The 19,695-nt window shown below is 50.4% G+C and overlaps 1 protein-coding gene across 2 annotated transcripts; it reads left to right on the plus strand.

Annotated features, from left to right (window-relative positions):
• The first annotated feature begins 611 nt into the window (after window positions 1–611).
• Window positions 612–13,543, plus strand: TMEM161A (transmembrane protein 161A). Of its 2 annotated transcripts, none has more exons than XM_072601569.1 (12): window positions 612–739; window positions 2,627–2,730; window positions 2,950–3,030; window positions 3,187–3,284; window positions 3,805–3,961; window positions 4,365–4,516; window positions 5,206–5,266; window positions 6,909–7,052; window positions 7,202–7,318; window positions 7,797–7,971; window positions 12,257–12,353; window positions 12,434–13,225. In XM_072601569.1, the coding sequence occupies exons 1-12, from the start codon at window positions 737–739 to the stop codon at window positions 12,682–12,684; spliced, it is 1,440 nt and encodes a 479-aa protein (XP_072457670.1). In that variant the 5' UTR covers window positions 612–736; the 3' UTR covers window positions 12,685–13,225. The 2 variants fall into 2 exon arrangements, with proteins under 2 accessions (XP_072457670.1, XP_072457669.1); XM_072601568.1 differs by having other exon boundaries at window positions 619–739; window positions 12,889–13,543.
• Window positions 13,544–19,695: the final 6,152 nt, after the last annotated feature.

Here is a 19,695-nt window from a genome sequence, read left to right on the forward strand (position 1 = left end):
GGAGAAGGAGGGGAGGGAAAAGGCTGGAAATGACTGTTTAGAATCCCTTGCCCCACAATCACACCCCCATGTAACATGTGGGAGACAGCCCCCCAGACACTAGTGATCGTTCCACTCTTCTTACATCTTCCCCCTCTCTCCACACTCTATGATCGCTCTACACTGGCCTCCTCGCAGTTCCTTTGATACACCCTCCCTCTCCCCTTCTGAATCCACCACTGGGGGTTTGCTTCATCAAGGGTAGTGTTGTGCTTAGTCATTGTGTTGATCAGAATTCTTAAACCATTCAAAGTTGATTGTCTTTACCGTACAAAAATCCTTAATTTTTAATAGTAAAACACACCCAATGTGCAATACTTTAGGGAATTTTCTTTTGCTAGACCCCCAGGAGCTCCCGAAGCCCCAAGGTAACTAACTGCTCGCCCACGTGTCCAGTGGCAGGCTCAGCACTCAGAAAACTACAACTCCCAGCGTGCCTAGGGATGCCGCTGCGGAGCGCGGTTTGACCCGCCTTCTTTCCGGGCCGCTTCCTCTCCGAGGACCTTTCACGCTCGCTGATTGGTCCTGACGGATGCCCGTCGGTGACGAAACTGATTAGGATTGGTCCGGGAGCCCGATCTATGGCGCGGAGTCCTTGCTGGAGCCGGAGAGTCATTTAAAGGTCCCAGTGGGGTTCGGGCTCGGTGCTACCCCAGGCTTCGGTCCGGCCGCTCAAGGGACGGCCTTCGCCGCCAGAATGGTGAGATTTGGGCCCTGGTGAGGGATAGAAGCAGGACACCCTCCCCCCCACCCCTACACCTGACGGCGGCGGGGGGTGGGGGGGAAGAGGGGGAGAAACAGCAGGGCGATGATAATATTAATATTAATTAATAATCTTCCTAACACTCGCCGACGTCTGCATAGCGCTTTAAGCTGCCCGAGCGCTTCCGGTGCAGTAGCTCACAACCACCCCCTGTGCCGTCGGGAGGAAGGACCTGAGGAGGAGCCCCATTTTACAGATAAGGACACTGAGGCTCGGAGAGGTTGGAGGGACCTTCTCCAAGGGTCTGACCCCGAGTCTCGCAGAACGGCCACCCGCACCGGAGCGCCTCCCACCGTCTCCCCCCATTTAGAGGGTCCCCACCCATAGAGGGGGGTCAGGAAGACTGGCTTCTAGCGCTTGGGAGCTGGGCGCCCCAAGGAAGGGGGAGCCCCCGGTAGTACCCGCCTCACTCCGTTATTGTGAGGAATCAGATCGGATAACATGTATCATCGTCAGCTTCATTGTTGCTAGCCTGGGGACTCTCAGGCTTGGTCTCAGGACTCCTTTTCATTCATAAAAGTGACGGAGGACCCACCCTCCCGATTTTGTTTCCATGTGTTTTATCTATTGATAGTTACATTATTAGAAATTAAAACCACTTAAAATTATTGTGAAAATAGCTTTGACCTAGGGACCCTCAGGAAGGGTCCTCGGCTAGGGGCCTGCAGTCCCCGGACCACACTCTGGAGAACTGCTGTCCTAGAGAGCCAGCCTGGGGATCCAGAAGAGCAGTTTTCAAGTCCTGGATGCTCTTGGTTGAGTGATCTTGGGAAAGTCACTTAACCTTGCTCCTTTCATGCTCATCGAATTCCTAAATACCATTGAAATCACAGGTATGGGAAGGAAGGAAAAAAAGGAAGATTGGTTGCTGGTAAGAGTGTGAAATGAAACTATATGGAAGAAAGAAAGGCAGGAGGGGGCCTCAGTGTGAGGACAGATTTATTAAAATTAATAAAGGATAGCTTTGTAGGAATGGAGAAAGAGGTTGTCGCAGATTTGGGAGCAGGCATTGAAGCAGAGTTCCTAGCCCGTGGTCCCTCAAAAATGCCATTCTAAGCTTTTTTTGCTGTTAACTTTGGCTGAATTTTTTTTTTTAAGTGGGATGAGAAACTAAGGCATTCTGTGGTCTAGACTGAACTATACTTGGGGTCATCAAAATTGGGAGTGAAGGGGAAGGAGTAAGGCATAGGAGTCCTTTGACTAGAAAGAGGCTGGAGATTCCTACACCTCCTCTGCTACCCAATCTCAGAGACATCCTCCCTCCAAAGCGAACTCTTGCTGTAGTCCCAAGAATGGCTAGACACCCATGTCTGATGCTGGTGTAGACACAAGTACTATAGGTTTTCAAAGATACGAGGGCCTGGCCAGCAGGGACCAAGTGGGGTTTATTTGTTCCATTGGCCAAGCTATATGATCATCACTTAGCTCATTGGAGGCAGCGGGCAAGGAGGGCAGAGTGGGTGTTTGGGCAGGATCTTAGCCCCTACTCAGACATCTCACAAGGTTCCTCACACTTTTGTGGGTCCCAGGCTCATGCCTGAAAGGTAACTTCTCCCCTCCCTGACACCTCTTTACCACTGGGGGCCATCTCAAGCCCTCCTCGAATTGGTGCTTGGCTCAGATTCCCCCAGGCCTTAATCTGACCCAGGCTTCCCCTAAGCCCAGAGCCACTATAAATAGTCTGTCCCAAGTCTGGAACCAAGAGCACCCTGGGCAGGCTGATCAGGTTTCTTGGGCAGGGGATGATCTGCCCACATGCAGTCAGCCAGGTTGGCTTTTGTCTCCCTACAAACTTAAAGATCTACATGAGGCTTCCCCCCACAGGCTGTCATGGGTGTCCAGCTGGTCGTGAGCCTTCTCACAGCTAGCCTCATGCATAGAATGGCTCCGCATTTCTCCTTTGCCCGATGGCTGCTCTGCAATGGGAGGTAAGGCCCCCCTTCCTTTTCTTCTGTCCTGCCTTGCGTCTCTCCCCACTTCTTTCCCAGATCTGACGTTCCCTCTGACCCCACCTCTCTCCCCAGTGGGTGCAAAGCCATCCTCCCAGCCCTTACTTTGGGTCCTGTATCTCAGGAACTCTTCAGGGGGTGGTGCCCAGTGCCCCAGCACAGTCCACTCACTATATCTCCATCTCCTGCCCTCTGCAGCCTGTTCCGATACAGACACCCAACAGATGAAGAACTTCGGGCCTTGGCGGGGAAACCAAAGCCAAAAGGCAAGAAGGAAAGGTGAGTGGCTCCCCTCCCTCTTCCTCCCTCTGGGCCCTAATGCACTTCCTGGTGGGCTCAGGAAGCAGTGGGAGTCCATGGGTCCTGCCGGAGCATGCTATGGGGTGGGGTGGGGGGGTGGCGAGGTGACCTGAGCCGTCCTTCCCTCTGCCCCAGGAGGGTAAATGGCTTTAGTGAAGAAAAGCCTCTTTCTGTACCTCGGGACATCAACCTTCAGCTGGAGACAAGTCCTATCACGGTCATTGACGCACTTGGTAATCACAGCCCTGAGGAGGGAGGGGGCACTCCTCTTGGATTCCCTTCTAGTCTGTGCAGGCCTCTGCTGGAAAGTGAGCAGGGATGGGTTCATAGGATCATTGAATGACAGAATGAATGACTGAGTATTTATTGAGTGTGCAGCACTAGAGCTCTCAGCTCTGGAGCTACAGGGAGCTTATGTTCCAGCTCTAAAGCAAGAAGAGGCCTCAGAGAACCTTTGGGCCACCCCCTCGTTTTTGCATTTGGTGAAACTGAGACCCAGGGAGATGAAGGGACTTGCTAAGACCATGCAGCACCTGACTGATAAGCAGAATTTGAACCTAGTTCCTAGGACTCCAGAGCCAGGGATCTTTGCCTTGTACTGTGCTGCTCCCAATGATCCCTAGGGTCCCTGCCGTCTCTCCCCTCCCTTCTTGTTCTTTCCATGGAAATCGGTGGGAAGGAGGAAGGGGAGCCTGGCCAGTCTGGATGTCCTCTCTGAACCTCAGCCAGCCTCCTTCCTGCCTCCTGTCCTAGTACTTCGATACTTTTCTGAGTATCAGTGGTTTGTGGACTTCGCGCTCTATGCCTGTGGCGTCTACGTCTTCACCGAGGGCTACTACTGCCTGGTGGACCCTGCCAAGGAGGCCAACATTGGGGTGCTCTGGTGTCTCCTTACCGTCCTCTTCTCTGTGTATCCTACATCCCATGGAGGGTGCCTGTTCCCACCAGCTGGAACTGGGTGGGGAGGTAGAGGGAGATGGGGAGGGGTGTGTCTGGTAAATCAGAGAACCATACAGCATCAGAGCTGGGAGAGCCCTTAGAACCCAGAATGTCAGAGCTGGGAGGTCCCCTAGAATACAGGATGTCAGAGCTGGGAAGGCCCTTTGAACATAGGATGTCAGGGCTCCTCAAGAGGAGTGCACTGATATCTCGCTCAGGGCCAGGTAGAGTAGAAAGGGGGATCCCGGCTCCGAGTTGGTCCCTCCCCATCTCTGTCAGCCTCTCCGCCCCCCTCCTCCCCCCCTGGCTCTAGGCCCACTCACCCCACTGTCCATCAGACATCCTGGGCAGTCCTTAGCTGTGTGGGCCCCCAGCAAGGTGTTTCTGACAGTGATGCGGCTGTACTTCTCCTCGGAGGAGGGCGGGGAGCGTTCTGTCTGCCTCGCCTTCGCCTTCATCTTCCTGCTTCTGGCCATGCTGGTGCTGGTGGTCCGAGAAGACATCCTGGAGTTTGGCCTGGAGCCAGGTCTGTGGGGGCTGTGGGACTGGGGCCCTGGGGTTGAGATGGACAGTTTCAGAATCTGAATTGGAAGAGACTTGGAGGGGTATCAAGTGCAGCCTGTACCACTAGGTTCTCTCTCTAGCCCCCTGATGAGGGATTGTTGTGCTCTTGCTTGGAGCTCTCCCAAGAGGTAGCATATTCCCCTTTGGGACATCTTCCCAACTATATGGGGGGCTAGCATGGGTTATCATGTACTATGTGTGTTGGGAAGCTCAAATCTTCCTCTACCCCACCCCACCCCCCTCTTGCCCCATCTGTATTCATCTGACTCCTGCCCCCTAGACCTCAACACAACAAGGCCAGTTCTTCTCCATTGACTTATTCATGAACTTGAAGGTGACTCTTGGGCTTCCACCAAAGGTGCCCTTGGCCTTTCCCTTGGCTTTTCATGATCCCATGAACCTGGTGTTGATGGTGAGCCGCCCCATTGTATGGGCTTGTGTTCCATGAAGGATAAAGAGAGCGTGCATCCTGTGTGTGAATGTACAGAAGGCTAGGTGGACTGGGGCAACCAGGGAAGGCTCCACAGAGAAGGTGGTCTTTGAAGGACAGGCTTTGGAGGGGTCTAGAGGAAGGGTCTTCTGGAGATGTGGGGATGGTGAGGCTCCTCCTGCTGGGGTTGCTGATGTCAGTTCTTTCCCGTACCATGGCAGGCCTGGCCAGCATCACCCAAAATTTAGAGCCTCTCCTGAAGAACCGTGGCTGGGATTGGTGGTAAGTGTGTGGGCAGGGATGGGAGAGGAAGGTGGATGTCAGGCTGCATTGGGGGACCTTGTACATGAGGATTTCCTGACTTCCCTGTGACCTGGGGCCAGGAACCTTCCAGGAGAACCAGGGAACAGGTGTCTCAGAATACCAGAGCGGAGGAGCTGACAATTCAATAAGCATTTATTAATGAATGAAGGAAAAGCCATTTGTTAGGTTGTAACATTTGGGGATGTAAATGGAAAAATAAACACAACAGTGCCAGGGTAGGGGCTGGGCAGATGACAGGGTCCAGTGGACTTGGAAGAATGAACCTGAGACTTACCTTGTCATCCTTGTGAGGTGGTTCTAGGCTCCCCCTCTTCAGGAGGGATGGCTAAGGGGGCAGGGGCTCCTAGTCCCGGTGGATTCTGGGATAGCCCTGAGACTGGGGAGGGAGTGGAAACCTGGGGGACAGTTTGCAGGATTAGATAAGCCCCAGCCCTGCTCCCGTCCTCATGGCTCACTGTCTAAGCTAGGAGAAGACTCAGTGATAAGGTATGAGTGTCTCATATGTACTTTATATGCTCACCACATCCCCCAAACACAGCTGATTCTAATACAAGCTAAATGCTGAGCACAGTGCTTGGCACATAGTAGGCACTTTAAAAAGTTTATTGACTTACTAACTGACCTCAGTATGCTCAAGAGGTATGAACACAGTGCTTTGAGAGGTCTGATGGGGAACATTGTTATTATTGATGGGGGAAGATCAAGGATGGCTTCCTGAAGCTTTCATCTAAAGAATGGTTTGGAATTCCATGAGTGAAGAATAGGAGGGAAGGCGTCCCTGGCATAGGAGACTGTGTGGGTCAAGGAATTGAGGTAGGAGATTTCAGAAAGGAAGAGTGGGTTGCACTTTGACCTGGGGAGTAAAATGAGCTAAGACTAGACAGGTAGAGGGCACTAGACCTTGAAAGCCAGGCAGAGCAATCTGAACCTGTCTCTAGGTGATCAGGAAGCACAAGATAATTTAAGTAGAGGGACAGCATGACCAGACCTGGGCCTGAGAAACACAATAAAGAATGGATGGGAAGGGGAGGGACTCAGACAGACCCTGGGGCACCCCCCCTCCCTCCCAGGGAGAGGACAAGGAGTAGCTCAGAGAGCTTAGTGCCTGAAGCCAGCAGAAGAAAGCATCTGGGGTGGCGCTGTTTAGGAACATCAGAAGCTACAGAAGATGAGGAAGGTGAAGGCTGCAGGGGGAAGGCCAGTGAGTTTGGAGAAAAGTGATGGTCAGGGCAGGTACTGAATTTCAGGCAGTGAGAATGTGAGGGGTAGGGGGGGATACAGACTCTTTTATGTTGGTAGAGAGACCTGACCAGGTTTTTAGGCAAGGAAGAGACTGATGATGCACAAGGGGATGATGGTTGGGACAGAGGCCTGGAACGGGGAGAGAAGGGCACAGGTAGAGGGATGAAAGACTCGAGATGTCTTCTGTGGCCACAGGGAAGGAGAGGAGAGAAGTGATAGTAAAAGACTTTGAGGACTGGAATGGAGGGAAGGCCTTAGAACCCAGGATGTCAGAGCTGGGAGGGCCTTAGAACCCAGGATGTCAGAGGGCTCTTTCTGCCTCGACCTTTGCTGACTGCACAATGTATTCTTCCTACAGGATCCCCCTGATCAAGCTGTCTTTCCGCCTGGTCCTGGTGGCTGTGTGCTCTGTCTTGGGGGCCTGCCTCACGTTCCCAGGCCTGCGCCTGGCTCAGACCCACCTGGATGCGTTACACCTAGCATCTGATCGACCCCTGCTCCAGTTATGTGGCTTGGGGGAGGATGGGGCTTTGCAGGGTCTGGGGGAGCGTGGGCTTTGAGGCTGTAGGAGGGCAGGCCCCTCCACCCACTTTCTTGGGGCTAGGGAGGTTCACCCTTGCTTACCTTTCCTGCCTCTTCCTGGAACTGCAGGCTCATCCTCCACACGAGTTTCCTGGCTCCTGTGCTGATTTTGTGTCTGTGGGTCAAACCCATTGCCCGGGACTTCCTCCTGCAAGCCCCTGTGGGAAAGACAGCCCCTGTCCAGCTGTGCGTATTCTGGGCCAGGATGGGGGGCAGTAGCCAGGTTGTAGGGACAAAGGGAGAAAGGGTTGGCAGTGTCTCCCCAGGGACCATGTGACACAAAAAAACATCCCTTAAGCACCTAGTATATGCTCTGGTACCCAGGAGTGGAGGGCCAGACACCCAGAGGTGAGACCAGGCTCTGAAGCACCTCGTGTGTATTCTGGTGCAGCATTGGAGGGGGTGAGGTCCGGCTCTGCTGCCCATTGTTTGTGTCTCTTGTGCCCTCACGTTCTCTAGGTTGCAGTTTCCCCATTCAGTTTTGTGTAACAGTAGCCACGCCTGCTCTGTGACCCTGTCCAGAGAGGAGGCAAGTGGTGGAGACCTTGCACCTGTCAGGGATGGGGTGGAGCAGGGTCCTTAGCCTGGAGCCCATGTGTCCTTCTAGGTACCTGTGGGGAAGCTAGCTCCTGGGGCCACCCCTTTCTCTCCCTGCTTTTTGCAGACTGTCAGATTCTGCCTTTGACTCCGTCCGCCTGTGGTTGGTGCTGGCTCTGTGCCTGTTGAGGCTGGCCGTGACCAGATCCCACCTGCAGGCCTACCTGTGCCTGGCCCAGCGCTGGGTAGAACAGATGAGGAAGGAGGCCGGGCGCATTGGTGCACTGGAGATCCAGCGGAGGGTAGGGGGGCCCTTGGATGGTGGGGGCGGGGCATCCTAGTACATATCCTAGAGCCAGAAAGGATGTGAGAGGCTGTGACTTACCCAAGGACATGCAGTGCAAGTAGTTCAGGACACAGCTGGGAAGGATGGGTGTCCTCTGTAGGGTGAGCAGATTCTGTTTTTACCTGTCTCCAAGCCATATTATCTCCTGTCTGTTGAGTGTTGATTTCGAATGATAACTGTCATTTATATAAGTAGGAAGTAACTGGACTTAACATCAGGAAAGCTTGAGTTCAAATGCTATGTGATCCTGGACAAGTTACTTAACTTTCATCTGCCTCAGTTTCTTCATCTGTAAAATAAATAGAGTAGCTATACTACACTTTGCAAACTTGAATACTTTAATGTAGCATTGGAAAGTCTGCCCAATGCATCACACATATCTCATCTGATCCCCCTGAGAGCCCTGTGAGGGAGGTTTTTATTCCAAACATCTCCATTTTATGATGAGTCACTTAGCTGGTGTTTGTCTAAGGCAGGATTGGAACCCAGGTCTTTCTGACTCCAGGTCTGTCCACTACATCTGACTTTAGGAGAATTCCCTTTGCTTGGTTGAGAATATGAAATGATGAGCAGATGATTACAATATGTGGTTCAGACTCAACAAATGTCATAGGGATTCAGAGAAGGATTTGGATTTGGTTCAGTTTGAACTTGGGCAATGATGAAGAGCCTGGTTAGGGTACTGGGAGAATGAAGGTGAGGACACATGGGTGTCCCTGGTCTATAGTGAGGAATTCTGCCTCCTTAGAGCAGAGGAGTTTTCTGGGAACAGGTATTGGAGGGTCTTAAAGGCCTAGCTGAGGAATTGGGACTTTCTCCTTGAGTCCAGGGGATCCATAGCAGATGTGTGAGCAGGGGAGGAGGAATGCGGGGACAGAATTGGGCTTTGGGGAGATTACCCTGGTAGCATGGGAAGTGGGGAGAATGTTTAGGACCCAGCTGTAGTCCAGGTGAGAGACCAGGGATGGTGCTGGGTCCATGGAGATGGAGAAGAGGCAAAGACATGGTGTAGTGTGGTAAAAACTGTCATTTCCATAACACTTCAAGGGTTTGCAGAGGACTTTCTTTACTTTGCAATCACGACTTCTCATCGGCCATTTTATCCCTAAGTCCTGTTTGTTTCCTCTCTGGAATCCCTCGACTCCTTGTCCCATCATCTCTTGCCAAATCTGCGCTCTGGATTCCTCGCATCTGCCTCCTCCTCTCCTCCCCCTATGCTGCTGAGCAGAACCAGAGAACAATGCAGAACTTTGCTGATTGGTGCATGGGCTGGGCCCTTGGATTCCTCCCTAGTTGATTCCCCATCTCAGTCTAATCCAAAGCTTCTCTTTCCCCCTCAAGCCTCTCTTGTGTCCTCCTTCTGCCCTCTCACCTGAGGACCCTGTCTCTTATTTGAGAAGTAGAGGTCGTTCTAAGAGCTTCCTTTTCTCCCATTCTTTTCATCGCAAACCCCTTGATTTGTCTCCCACTCTTGTCTCCTTTCCCCCAGGCTGTCGGAGAGTGGCTCTCCCCTGGCCTAGGCCTAGGCCAACCCCACTCCTTTCTTAGCAGGTTACATCCTAAATCATCTCCCCCACCCCCGCCCCCTTTCTAATTTTCTACCACTCCTTGTCATTGCTTCCTTTCCTACGGCTTCAGACATGTCCCTAACGACCTTTGCTGGATGCTCCCTTCCCTGGAGTTCTTGTCCTGTATCTCCTCCCTCTCACCTTGCTTTGTCTTGGAAAAAAACGGTCTTATTTGCTGTTTTCACTTACTCCCTCTTATTCTATCCCTTCTTTATCTATCTGTATTTATCCTTATCTTATCTCATCCCTTCTTCATCATTCACCTAAAATTACTCTCCAATTACCAATGATCTAGCTATCTACTTTCCTTCTTTACTTTCTTTCTGTTTACCTCTCCTTCCCTTCCTTCCTTCTCTCCCTCTTTCTCTTCTTTCTTTCCTTCTTTCTCTCCATCCCTAAGCTGGAAGTACAGTGACTGCTTCAGTCCCTCATCCCACTGCTGATTGGCACCAAGACTTTGACCAGCTCCATTTCCAGCCTGGGCTGTTTCCCCCTTCCTTAGGTAGACCCCTCCTACCAAGAGCTGCCCATATTGGCATAGACTTAGTGTGGACACCTATGACAGCTCAGTCCGCGTGGCCCATCAGCCTCTTACAGGCATGCACCACCACAAGGAGCCCAGTTATCCCTTCTTTGCCAAGTCTTGTGGTCTTTTTTCAGTCCTCATGCTTCTCAGACCGTCTGCTGCAGCTGGCATGCGGTGGAGCCCCTTCCCCTCCCGGATTTTCTCTCATCCCTGGTTTTTCACATTATTCTTCTCTGCTGTCTTCTTTGTCAGCTCTTCAGACCTGTCCTGCTCCCTGATTGTGGATGTTCCCCAAGATTTTGTCCTCAGCCCTTCTCCTCTCCCTTCCCCCCCACCCTCGGTAATCTCATCAGCTCTGGTGGCTTTAGTTACCACCTCTGTGCTGATGACCTATAAGTCCTGCATCTCCGGTGGCCCTCACCCTACCTAGCCAGTCCATTCTTGGTCTTTCTGTCTCCAAAGATCTCTCCAAGGATGCACCCCCACCCCCTGGACAACCCCAGGGGCTTCCTGTTGGCTCTGGGATAAAATGCCCACTCCGTAGCATTGTAAGCCCTTCACAACAGGGTGCCACCCTGTCTAGTTTTTTCCCTCCTGCCCTCAGTAACCCAGCTGGGCTGGCCTTCTCTCTCTTCCTTACCCACAATGCTCTCTCTTCCATCTCTGCACCTTTGCCCTGGCCATCCCCCATGCCTGGAGTGCCTTCCCTTCTCCCCTGGGTCATGGAATCCCTCTCTTCCTCACTCAGGCCACTTTCTCCATCGTGCCGCTCTTTATCCCCTGCCCCTGGCCGCCCACTCAGACTCTCTTACATTGAATCACTTTATTCTGTTTATATTTCTTCTAGAGACAATGATATATGGACAGGCTCTCTCCTCCATTAGAAGGTCAGCTCATTGAGAGAGAAGTTAAGTCATTCATTTGACTCCATTTACCCCAGTCCTCAGCACAAGCCTTGACCATGGAGCAGGCTGTCTGCAGACTTCCCAGCGATCTTTCCATGGGCCTCCAGGGGAATACCCCAAGTGATTGATTTCCCTGTGAAATAGGATTATCTCCACTTTATGGAGGAGGAAAGTGAAGTGGAGAGGGTTGAAATGGCATTCATAGTGACACACCTAGTAATGTATTGATCAGGCAAACAGCATTAAGCCCCTACTATGTGCCAGGTGCTGGCGCTACAAAGACTCAAAACAAAAAACCCCTGCCTTCTGGGAGGCTTAGACACCATTCCATGGGGAGATCCTGTGTACATATGTGTGTATGTGTGTATACACCCACAAACACTCATCATGTCTGTGTTAGATGTCATTCCATTGGGGAGACTACAGACGTGTGTACGGATGTGTGTGTGTGTGTGTATGTATATGTATATGTATATATATGTATATGTATATGTATGTATGTATGTATGCAGACACATACCTGTATATAGTAGATTCCACTCCATCAGGGGAGCCTACTTACATTTATGTGTATACATATTCATACATGTATGTACACATACAGCACACACATACATGTCTGGTAGATACCATTCCATTGGGGAGCCTACATCGATGTGCATACATGCACATACATATATACATCCATATACATGCCAGAGAAGTTGGTGTTTGGCCTTCACGGTCATAGGGAGCCGCTGGCATTGATAGGGCCTGGTCTGACTGCTGTGGTAGCTGTGCAAGATGGACTGAGCTGGGAAGGGATTTCAGTTGAGCACTTAGGTGTGTGGTTCATTGCCCTAGGTTTGGGGCCTGGAGGCAGCATGGTGTAGCATAAAGGTGCATTTGGAATCAGAAAGTTGGGTTTGAGTCCTGGCTCCAGCACTGGCCTGGCTTTGGGACCTTGAGCAAATCACTGAATCTCTGCACCCCTATTTCTCCATATATGAAATGGGCATGGTGCTCTGGAGTGCACTCCCTGTCTCAGGGGGTTGCTGTTCATCAAACCCTATAGAAGTGGGAGCTGTTATTATCATTATTATCTGCTGGGTCTTTCCCAGCTTCCGGGGGTGTACATTAGGCCTCCTCCCTACCTCTCACCCTTTTATAGGTGACCCCTAGAAGCCTGCTGGGCAGCAGTGGCAGCTGGGAGTCGGGCCACTTTCTGCCTCCCTCACCATGCTCCATCTTCCCCCTCTCCAGATCACTCGGATTTACTGCTACGTCGCGGTGGTGAGCTTGCAGTACTTGGCCCCCATCATCCTCACCCTTCACCTTACGCTGTTACTGAAGACTCTAGGTATGGATTGGGCTGGGGAGGGTCCAGAGGTGGACCAGCCCCCAGCTCTCTCCCCTTACTGTTTTTACCCATCTTCTCAGGTGGGTATTCATGGGGCCTGGGCTCCACCAGCCATCTTCCCAAACCAGCCCCACCGCCAGCCCCGGCTGCCACCCCGGGAGAAGATGAGGTGCAGGCCACAGTGGCCCAGATCCTGGGTGCCCTGGGTGGCCTTTTCGCCCCTGCCTTCTATCGGGGCCTCTTTTCCTTCCTCACATGGTGGACAGCTGCATGCCAGCTGCTTACCAGTCTCTTTGGCCTCTACTTCCACCAGCGCCTGGCATCTTCCTAGCCTCCCTTGGGGAAGACTAGGGTTATGTGACTGTGTGCCTAGGGGAGGGACAGCCTTCCCTTTTTCAGGTCTGTCAGGCCAGAGTGTGGCCTGGAATGGTGACAGGGGCATATAGGGAGGCTTGGCCCGTCCACACTGAGCAGTGCTGGGCAGAGAGAGTAGCCGCCATCTCTGCTCAGGACTCCTCCCCTTCTCACCCACCAGTTTCACCCGTAGTGCCTAAGACCATGGACCCCCAGGCTAGGAGCTGCTGTTCCAGCTCCAACCTTGCCTCTTCCTTTGACTTTGACCTCTGCTGACTCCTGGGAGCTGGGTTGGTCCCTGGGACCTTTGACAAGGGTGGTGAGAAAAGGGGTCCCATCAAATCAGCCTTTCCAGGAGAGGGACTGAGAGGATAGAAGGGGAGAAAACCCCCATTTCTGGCTCAGCTCTGAGACCTCTTTCTCAGAAATGGAGTGGAAGGGAGAGGGAGAGGGAGAGGGAGAGGGAGAGGGAGAGGGAGGGAGGGAAGGAGGGAGGGAGGGAGGGAGAGAGAGAGAGAGAGAGAGAGAGAGAGAGAGAAGAGCCTCTTGGGCTTCCACGTGGGAGGTGGCTGAAGTGTTCTATATGGCCTGAGTTTGCTCCTTATTTTCATTCAGGATCTTTTTTTTGTGTCCTGCAACCCTTTGGCATTCTGCTAAAACCTATGCACCCTTTCTCAGAATAAAGTTTTTAAATGCATAAAATAAAATACATAAAATTACAAAGGAAATCAATTATATTAAAATATAGTTATCAGAATATTTTTTTAAAGTTCACAAACCCTTGGTGATGGGCCCCTGTTTTAACTTGAATAAAGAAGGATAATGGACATGTGGAAGGCTGTCAGATCCATCATTCCTTGGGTCAGGAGTTTAGCTAGGGTCTGCCTGGCCTCTGAGAAGAGAGTAGATCTCAGTGTGGAGCCCTGGGGAGGCTTATGGCCCTTCGTGGCAGCTTTCCTTCTTCTAGGTCGCCACCTTTAGCCTGCTAACCTCCTGGTTCCTCCAGCCTGGGGCATTTGGAACCTTAGAATTCGAGCCAGAAGATGGAATTTAAGGGAGAGGTTTTTTGGGGGGCGGTGTCCTCCTGACACAAGAATGGCCCTCGCTCCCTTTGCCTGGCTCATCCATCGTGCCTTTTGAGTGGGTGGGGTCAGAAAGCTGGAGGTTCCAGGAGGAACAATAGGTAGGTTCCTCCTACCAACTCTGCAGGTCCCCCTTTCTGTGCTTCTGTGGTTGGGGAAACCATGGTTTAATGCTCCTGTGAACCTGCTTGGCAGCTGCAGCCTCCAGCTGGATCTCAGCTCCTTCCCAGCTCTCACTGCCCTAAGAACTCTGCACCTTTACCTAGGGACCTTTGCCTCTCTTGGTAATGCCCTGAGGAATAGGGATGTTTTTTCTAGAGGCCTTCTCTCTGGTGGGCATGAGACCTTTGGTTGGCTGTAGCCCTGGAGCAGGGAGAAAGGCTTGCTTCCCACTCGTCCCTTCCAGAGCCCAGAGTACCCTGTGCTCTAGCCCTGGCCTGGCAGTGGGCCTAACTACCATGGATCTATGGGACTGCAAGGAATCTTGGAGATCATGTGGTAGCAGAGAAGGAAACAGGCCCACAGAGGGTAAAGGTTACACAGAGACCAAAGGGAAGGGCCAGGACTCAGACTCCCTGAGGAAGAAGGACTGAAGGGTTGATGAACTGGATTCAGAGCTCAGGCATGATCAGTGCCTGTTGGTGCATCTCTGGCAAACTGAAGAGTGGGTCAGATGGAGAAGGGCTGGACACCAGGCCACATGGTGATCCAAAGGTGAAGCTGGGCTTAGCTTGGGGAGGACGAGCTTAAGGGGTGACATGAGGGGCAGAGGGACCAGATGCATCATTCTTGGCCCTAGAGGGCAGAGTTAGGAACAATGGGTAGAAACTGCATCAAGGCAGATTTTGTCTTGATGGGAAGCCAAACTTCCTAACTACTAACTGGAGTGATAAAAGTATGGGATGGGGACATGAGGTAATGGGTCCCCTGTCACCCAGTGACTGCTCCTCAGAGATGGTGTAAAGGAGCACCCCTTTTGGGGATGGGTCAGACCAGATGCCCTCTAAGGTCCCTTCCCTCCACCTCCCTGGGAAGCGGCAGGCCTGATGGCTTCTTTATCTAATTCCCCTTGTTACCCACGGCCCTTGGAGGACAGACAAGGCCAGGGGCCAACCCCGTTGCCAGGAGGCCTGTCTCTGCTGCCCAGCAATGCAGACAACTGTTCTCATGGGGCCGCCCAGACATGACCTCGGGGGCCCACACAGTGCCTGGATAGAGAATGGGGAAAGAAAATTTCACTCAGACTGTAATTAGACCATGAGGATGGACAAAGACAATGGGGTGGGGGGTGGGGGGAAAGGAACAGGAGAGAAGAGAGGGGGCAGGAGGCTGGAGCCAGGGCCTGCCCATTCCGGGGCCTCCAAAGCTGAAGCTTAGGCCTGGGACAGACCTGCCGGCAGCTGGCCTGGCCCCACCCCCAATCCAGCTGCCCCCTGTCATGAAACGATAACGTCACCCAGACCCTAGAGCTGGGAACTCCCTGGCTTCAGACAAAGACAACTAGAGAATGCAAAGAAAAAATCTCTGCTGCCAGGAAATCGACTGAAATTGGGTACCCAGGTGCCTGGGTCCACTTGTCTCAACCTGTCATTACCATTTTTCTGGGGCTTTCAGGTTTTAGAACCATGTCTCTCACTTCCTTTGCCCTGGGAGTTAAATAGCACAACCTTCTATACAGATGTGGAAGCTGAGACCTGTGAAATTAAGCAGCTCTCCCAGGAACAGTGTCTAAAAGGGGATTCGAGCTAAGGATCCCTCACTCTCAAACCTGGCCTTATGGAATACAACTTTGCTGCCTTCCTCTTCTATTTTAAATTGTCCTGTTTTGTCCTTTTGGAATCATTTTGGCACCTCGATAGCTATGAGACTCAGCTCCCCCTACCCCCAAGCCTGTTTTACCATCTATAAAAAAGATGTACCATTTCCCTTTCTGCCAGGCTGTGTCCTAAGAGGTCCACTCGCTCTAATGTTTTATGATCCTACTGGAAAGGAAAGAATGTTAGATTAGCAATTAGAGGACCTGAGTTCAAATTCCACACAAGCACTTGAGTCACTGGGTCTTTTCCTGGTTCTCTGAGGATCTCTAAGGTGGATGTATAGAGTGGTGGGCACTGTATTAAGCGCTTTACAGATAGTGGAGATGGGCAACAATTCTGTAAGGTATGTGGTGAATTACTATGTTCTATCCCCCACTAGGGGGATACTTGGCCTTTCCATCTTTGTCTACCACACACCTAGTATCTAGAACAATGCCTTGTCCACAATATACTATTCATAAGTCTTAGTTGTCAGATTGGGTTCATTGAATCAGTCCTGCTGTTGTGACTATTAGGGTACTAAGTCTAGGGCTACCCTGGCCTAAGCAATCCTCCTGGGTATTTTTGGATCCACAGTTCTTTGGCCAGATGACAGACTCAGCAGCCCCCACACCCCTGGCAGCTTTACCCTGTATGGGGAGAGAGGGGCAGAAAGACAATCCATTTCTAAGACCAGTGCGGGAAGGAGGACTAACACCTGATGTCCATTCCTAGACAGGCAGTGTAGCGATGAATGTTTCATGATCTAATGGAGACAAGGACAGAACCAGACATCAAGGGACCAGAGTAGCGTCCTGGATTTGCCACTCACTATAACTTCCCAGCTCAGCTTAGGGGGAGTCCCTCCCTCCTTCCTTTACGTGGAACTCAGTTTCCTTATCTATAAAATGAAAGGGTTTCGACACAAACTCTAAGGTCCCTTCTAGCTTTAAACCTATGGTCCCATGACCCCTGATTCAACAACCAGACATTTATTAAGTGCACCCTGTACAAGGCGTCAGGCCAAGTGCTGGGTATACAAAGACAAAGGTAGGGGTACAACCCATGGAATCTGATTCAAGTGCCTGCTGTTCACCAGCTCTGTGCTGGTGCCTGTCCTCAAGGAGCTTCCTGATTGGGGAGGGAAGGGGGAACAGAAGAAGCAGGGAGCTGAAGCCAGAACCTCCTGAACCCAAGGTGGAAGAGGCCGTTCTTGGTGCCATTCTCATTGAGGGCTAAGGAGAAACAGCATGTACACAGAGAAGCAAATAATTAATCGAGGGAAGGGTGTGTGAACAAAGGTGCTACCTGAACAAAGTCTTGAAGGAAAGTAGGAACTCTAAGAGATGTTGTTCCCCCCACCCAACAACAGGGGCGGGGTTGGGGAGATGAGTGGATGGACATTGCGTGCAAAGCACAGATGTGGGAGATGCAGGTTGTGTGGAGTTCTCGCATTTTTACGTCATCATGGGACCACCCCCAACACACACAAGGCCTCTGTGAAGGTTCCTCGGGTAGGCTTACGCAGCACCAGCCATCAACAGGTTGGGCTAAAGCAGGTCTCAGATGCTTCCTTGTTCCGTTAACACCATCCTCCCAGATGAGAGTGGAAGCAGTGCCCTCTAGCGGTGAAGGGCCCTCCTTCCTTCAAGGCAGCCTGTGAGCCGCAGGGTTGAGGGCATGCTCTGCTGATGTTTAACTTTTTCTAAGACACGTTATGGTTTACAAAGTGGGTTTCTCATGTCTTTGTGGTGGATAGTTGAAGTATTATTATCCTTATTTTATAGAAAATGAAGTAGAAACTCAGAGAAATGATTTGGCCAGGGTCACACAGCTGGTAGGTTTCTTCCTCTGTAAAAATGGGTTTAGAACAGATGCTTTTTATGATCAGTAAATGGCAGCCCCCAAAACAAAATGACTTGGAAATCATAGGATATAAGGGAGTCTTTTCCTGGAAATCTCCACATTTTAGAGGCAGGGAAACTCAGGTTAGTGGCACAGCCAGTCTGAGTCCTGGGGTCCACCTCCAACTAAAAAGTCCACTGCTCTTTCCCTAACACTACACTGCTTTCAGGGCACCCCTGTCTGTAGGCAGAGACATTTATCTTATTTCGTAATTACTCTTCTTATTTCTGTGTTTGCTTCTATTCCTAGGCCAGGGGTTCTTAATCTACAATCCAAGGACTCCCAAGGGGGCCATGATTAGATTCCAGGATGTCCATGAACTTAGATGGGAAAAATTACATCTTTATTTTAACTCACATTTCCTTTAATTATTTAAAAAAGTTATTCTGAGGTCCTATAAGCTTCAGCACAATGCCAAATGGGTACACGGACAGAAAAAAAGGTTAATAACCTCTTACCCATCACCTTACACACAGGTGCTTAATAAATGCTTGTGGGACATTTACAAATCTTCACTGATTGGCAAAACTGCACTAACACACCTGGCACCCAGGAAGCCACGTGGCTTTAGGTATTGGTGGTGATTTGGGGGCTCAGGAAGCATATTGCCAATATGGCAACCAAACAGTTATCAGACATGGTAAGCTCGAATGCCATATCTTCCACGTGTGGTCCAGGGGACAAATACTAAATTTGTTATCAGAAGACCCAGGTTTGAATCCTATTTTTGTCATTCTGACCCCAGGCAAAACACTTAACCTCTCCAGGTCTGTTTCTAGAAATGAGGGCATTAGATTAGAGAGAGCTCTTCCAGTTCCAGACTAGAATTGCTCTAAGACACCACCCAATGTATTTTAAATGTTTTGTGCAGATTTCTAGAATTGGGCCTTTAGTTTTATGTACATCTCATTTCTAGATTATAAATTATAAGTAAGGATTTTAAACTTAAAGGATTTAGTGTTCAAAGGGCCCTTAGCGATCATCTAGCTCACTTCTTTATTTTTTGGATGAGGAAAATGAGGCCCAGTGGGATCCCATGACTCATTCATTTGACTTGTTCATTCTGGTTAGATCAAGCTCTCCCTCAAGAGGGAGGAGTGGGTACATGTAGACAGAAACAGCTGTAATAACAGGGTATATTAAAATAAAGTTGCTGATATCCAATAAAGGAATTCTACCAATCCCACAGTTTGTTCAAAAGTGCCTTAGGGCCACTGCCCAATTGATGAAAGGTCAAAGGACATGAATAGGCAAATTCTCAAGGGAAGAAATCCAAGCCATCTATTGCTAAATGAAAAAACGCTTCAAGTCACAAATAATGAGAAATGCAAATGAAAGCAACTGAAGTTTGGCAGAATTGACAACAGAGGTAAATGACAAATGCTTGAGGGATTGCATGAAAAAAGGCACAATGATATACTTGGTAGAACTGCAAATTGATCCAGTCATTCTGGAAAGTCATTTGGAACTATGACTCAAACTGCGTACTGCACTATAGATAGCTATTAGCCCATCAATACTATAATTAGGCCTATTGCATCCTGCCCCATTCCACTGTGCTGCCCTCCCCCCAAAAAATCAAAGAAAGGAACAAGTTCTACATTTGCAAAGATATTTGTAGTGGCAAGGAAATGGAAATTATGGGAGTGTCCATCAACCGGGGAATGGCTGGACAAATTACAAAAGTGATGGAATACCATTGTGCTGTAGAAAAACCTGGAAAAACTCGTATGAACTGATGCAAAGTGAAGTGAGTAGAACAAGGAGCACACTTTCTACCATAACACTATAAAAATGATTTCCAGAAAATCTAAGAACTCTGACCAACCATGATTCCAAAGGACTGAAGACGGAATGCTACCCATCTCTTGAGAGAGGTGATAGACTACATATGCAGAATGAGATTTTTGGACATAGCCAATATGGAAATTTGTTTTACTCAATTACGGACATTTGTTACATGAGTTTTTTCTGAGTGTGATTGGGAAGGTAAAAGAAAAAAATAATGCCTAATAGCAAAAGAATAAATAAAGTGCCTTGAGACTCATCACCCTTGACTGGTACGCTCATAAAAAAATCCAGCTCCCTCTATCTCTTATCTGTCCTAGAACTTCACACCCTACCTATTGTTCTGAAGCCACTGAAAATGAGCCTGCAATTCTGCACAGGACTGATTCCTAACTAATATGTGTGCTGCTTCACTCC

This window comes from Notamacropus eugenii, chromosome 4 (assembly GCF_028372415.1).
Source record: "Notamacropus eugenii isolate mMacEug1 chromosome 4, mMacEug1.pri_v2, whole genome shotgun sequence".
In the NCBI taxonomy this organism is placed as follows: domain Eukaryota; kingdom Metazoa; phylum Chordata; class Mammalia; order Diprotodontia; family Macropodidae; genus Notamacropus; species Notamacropus eugenii.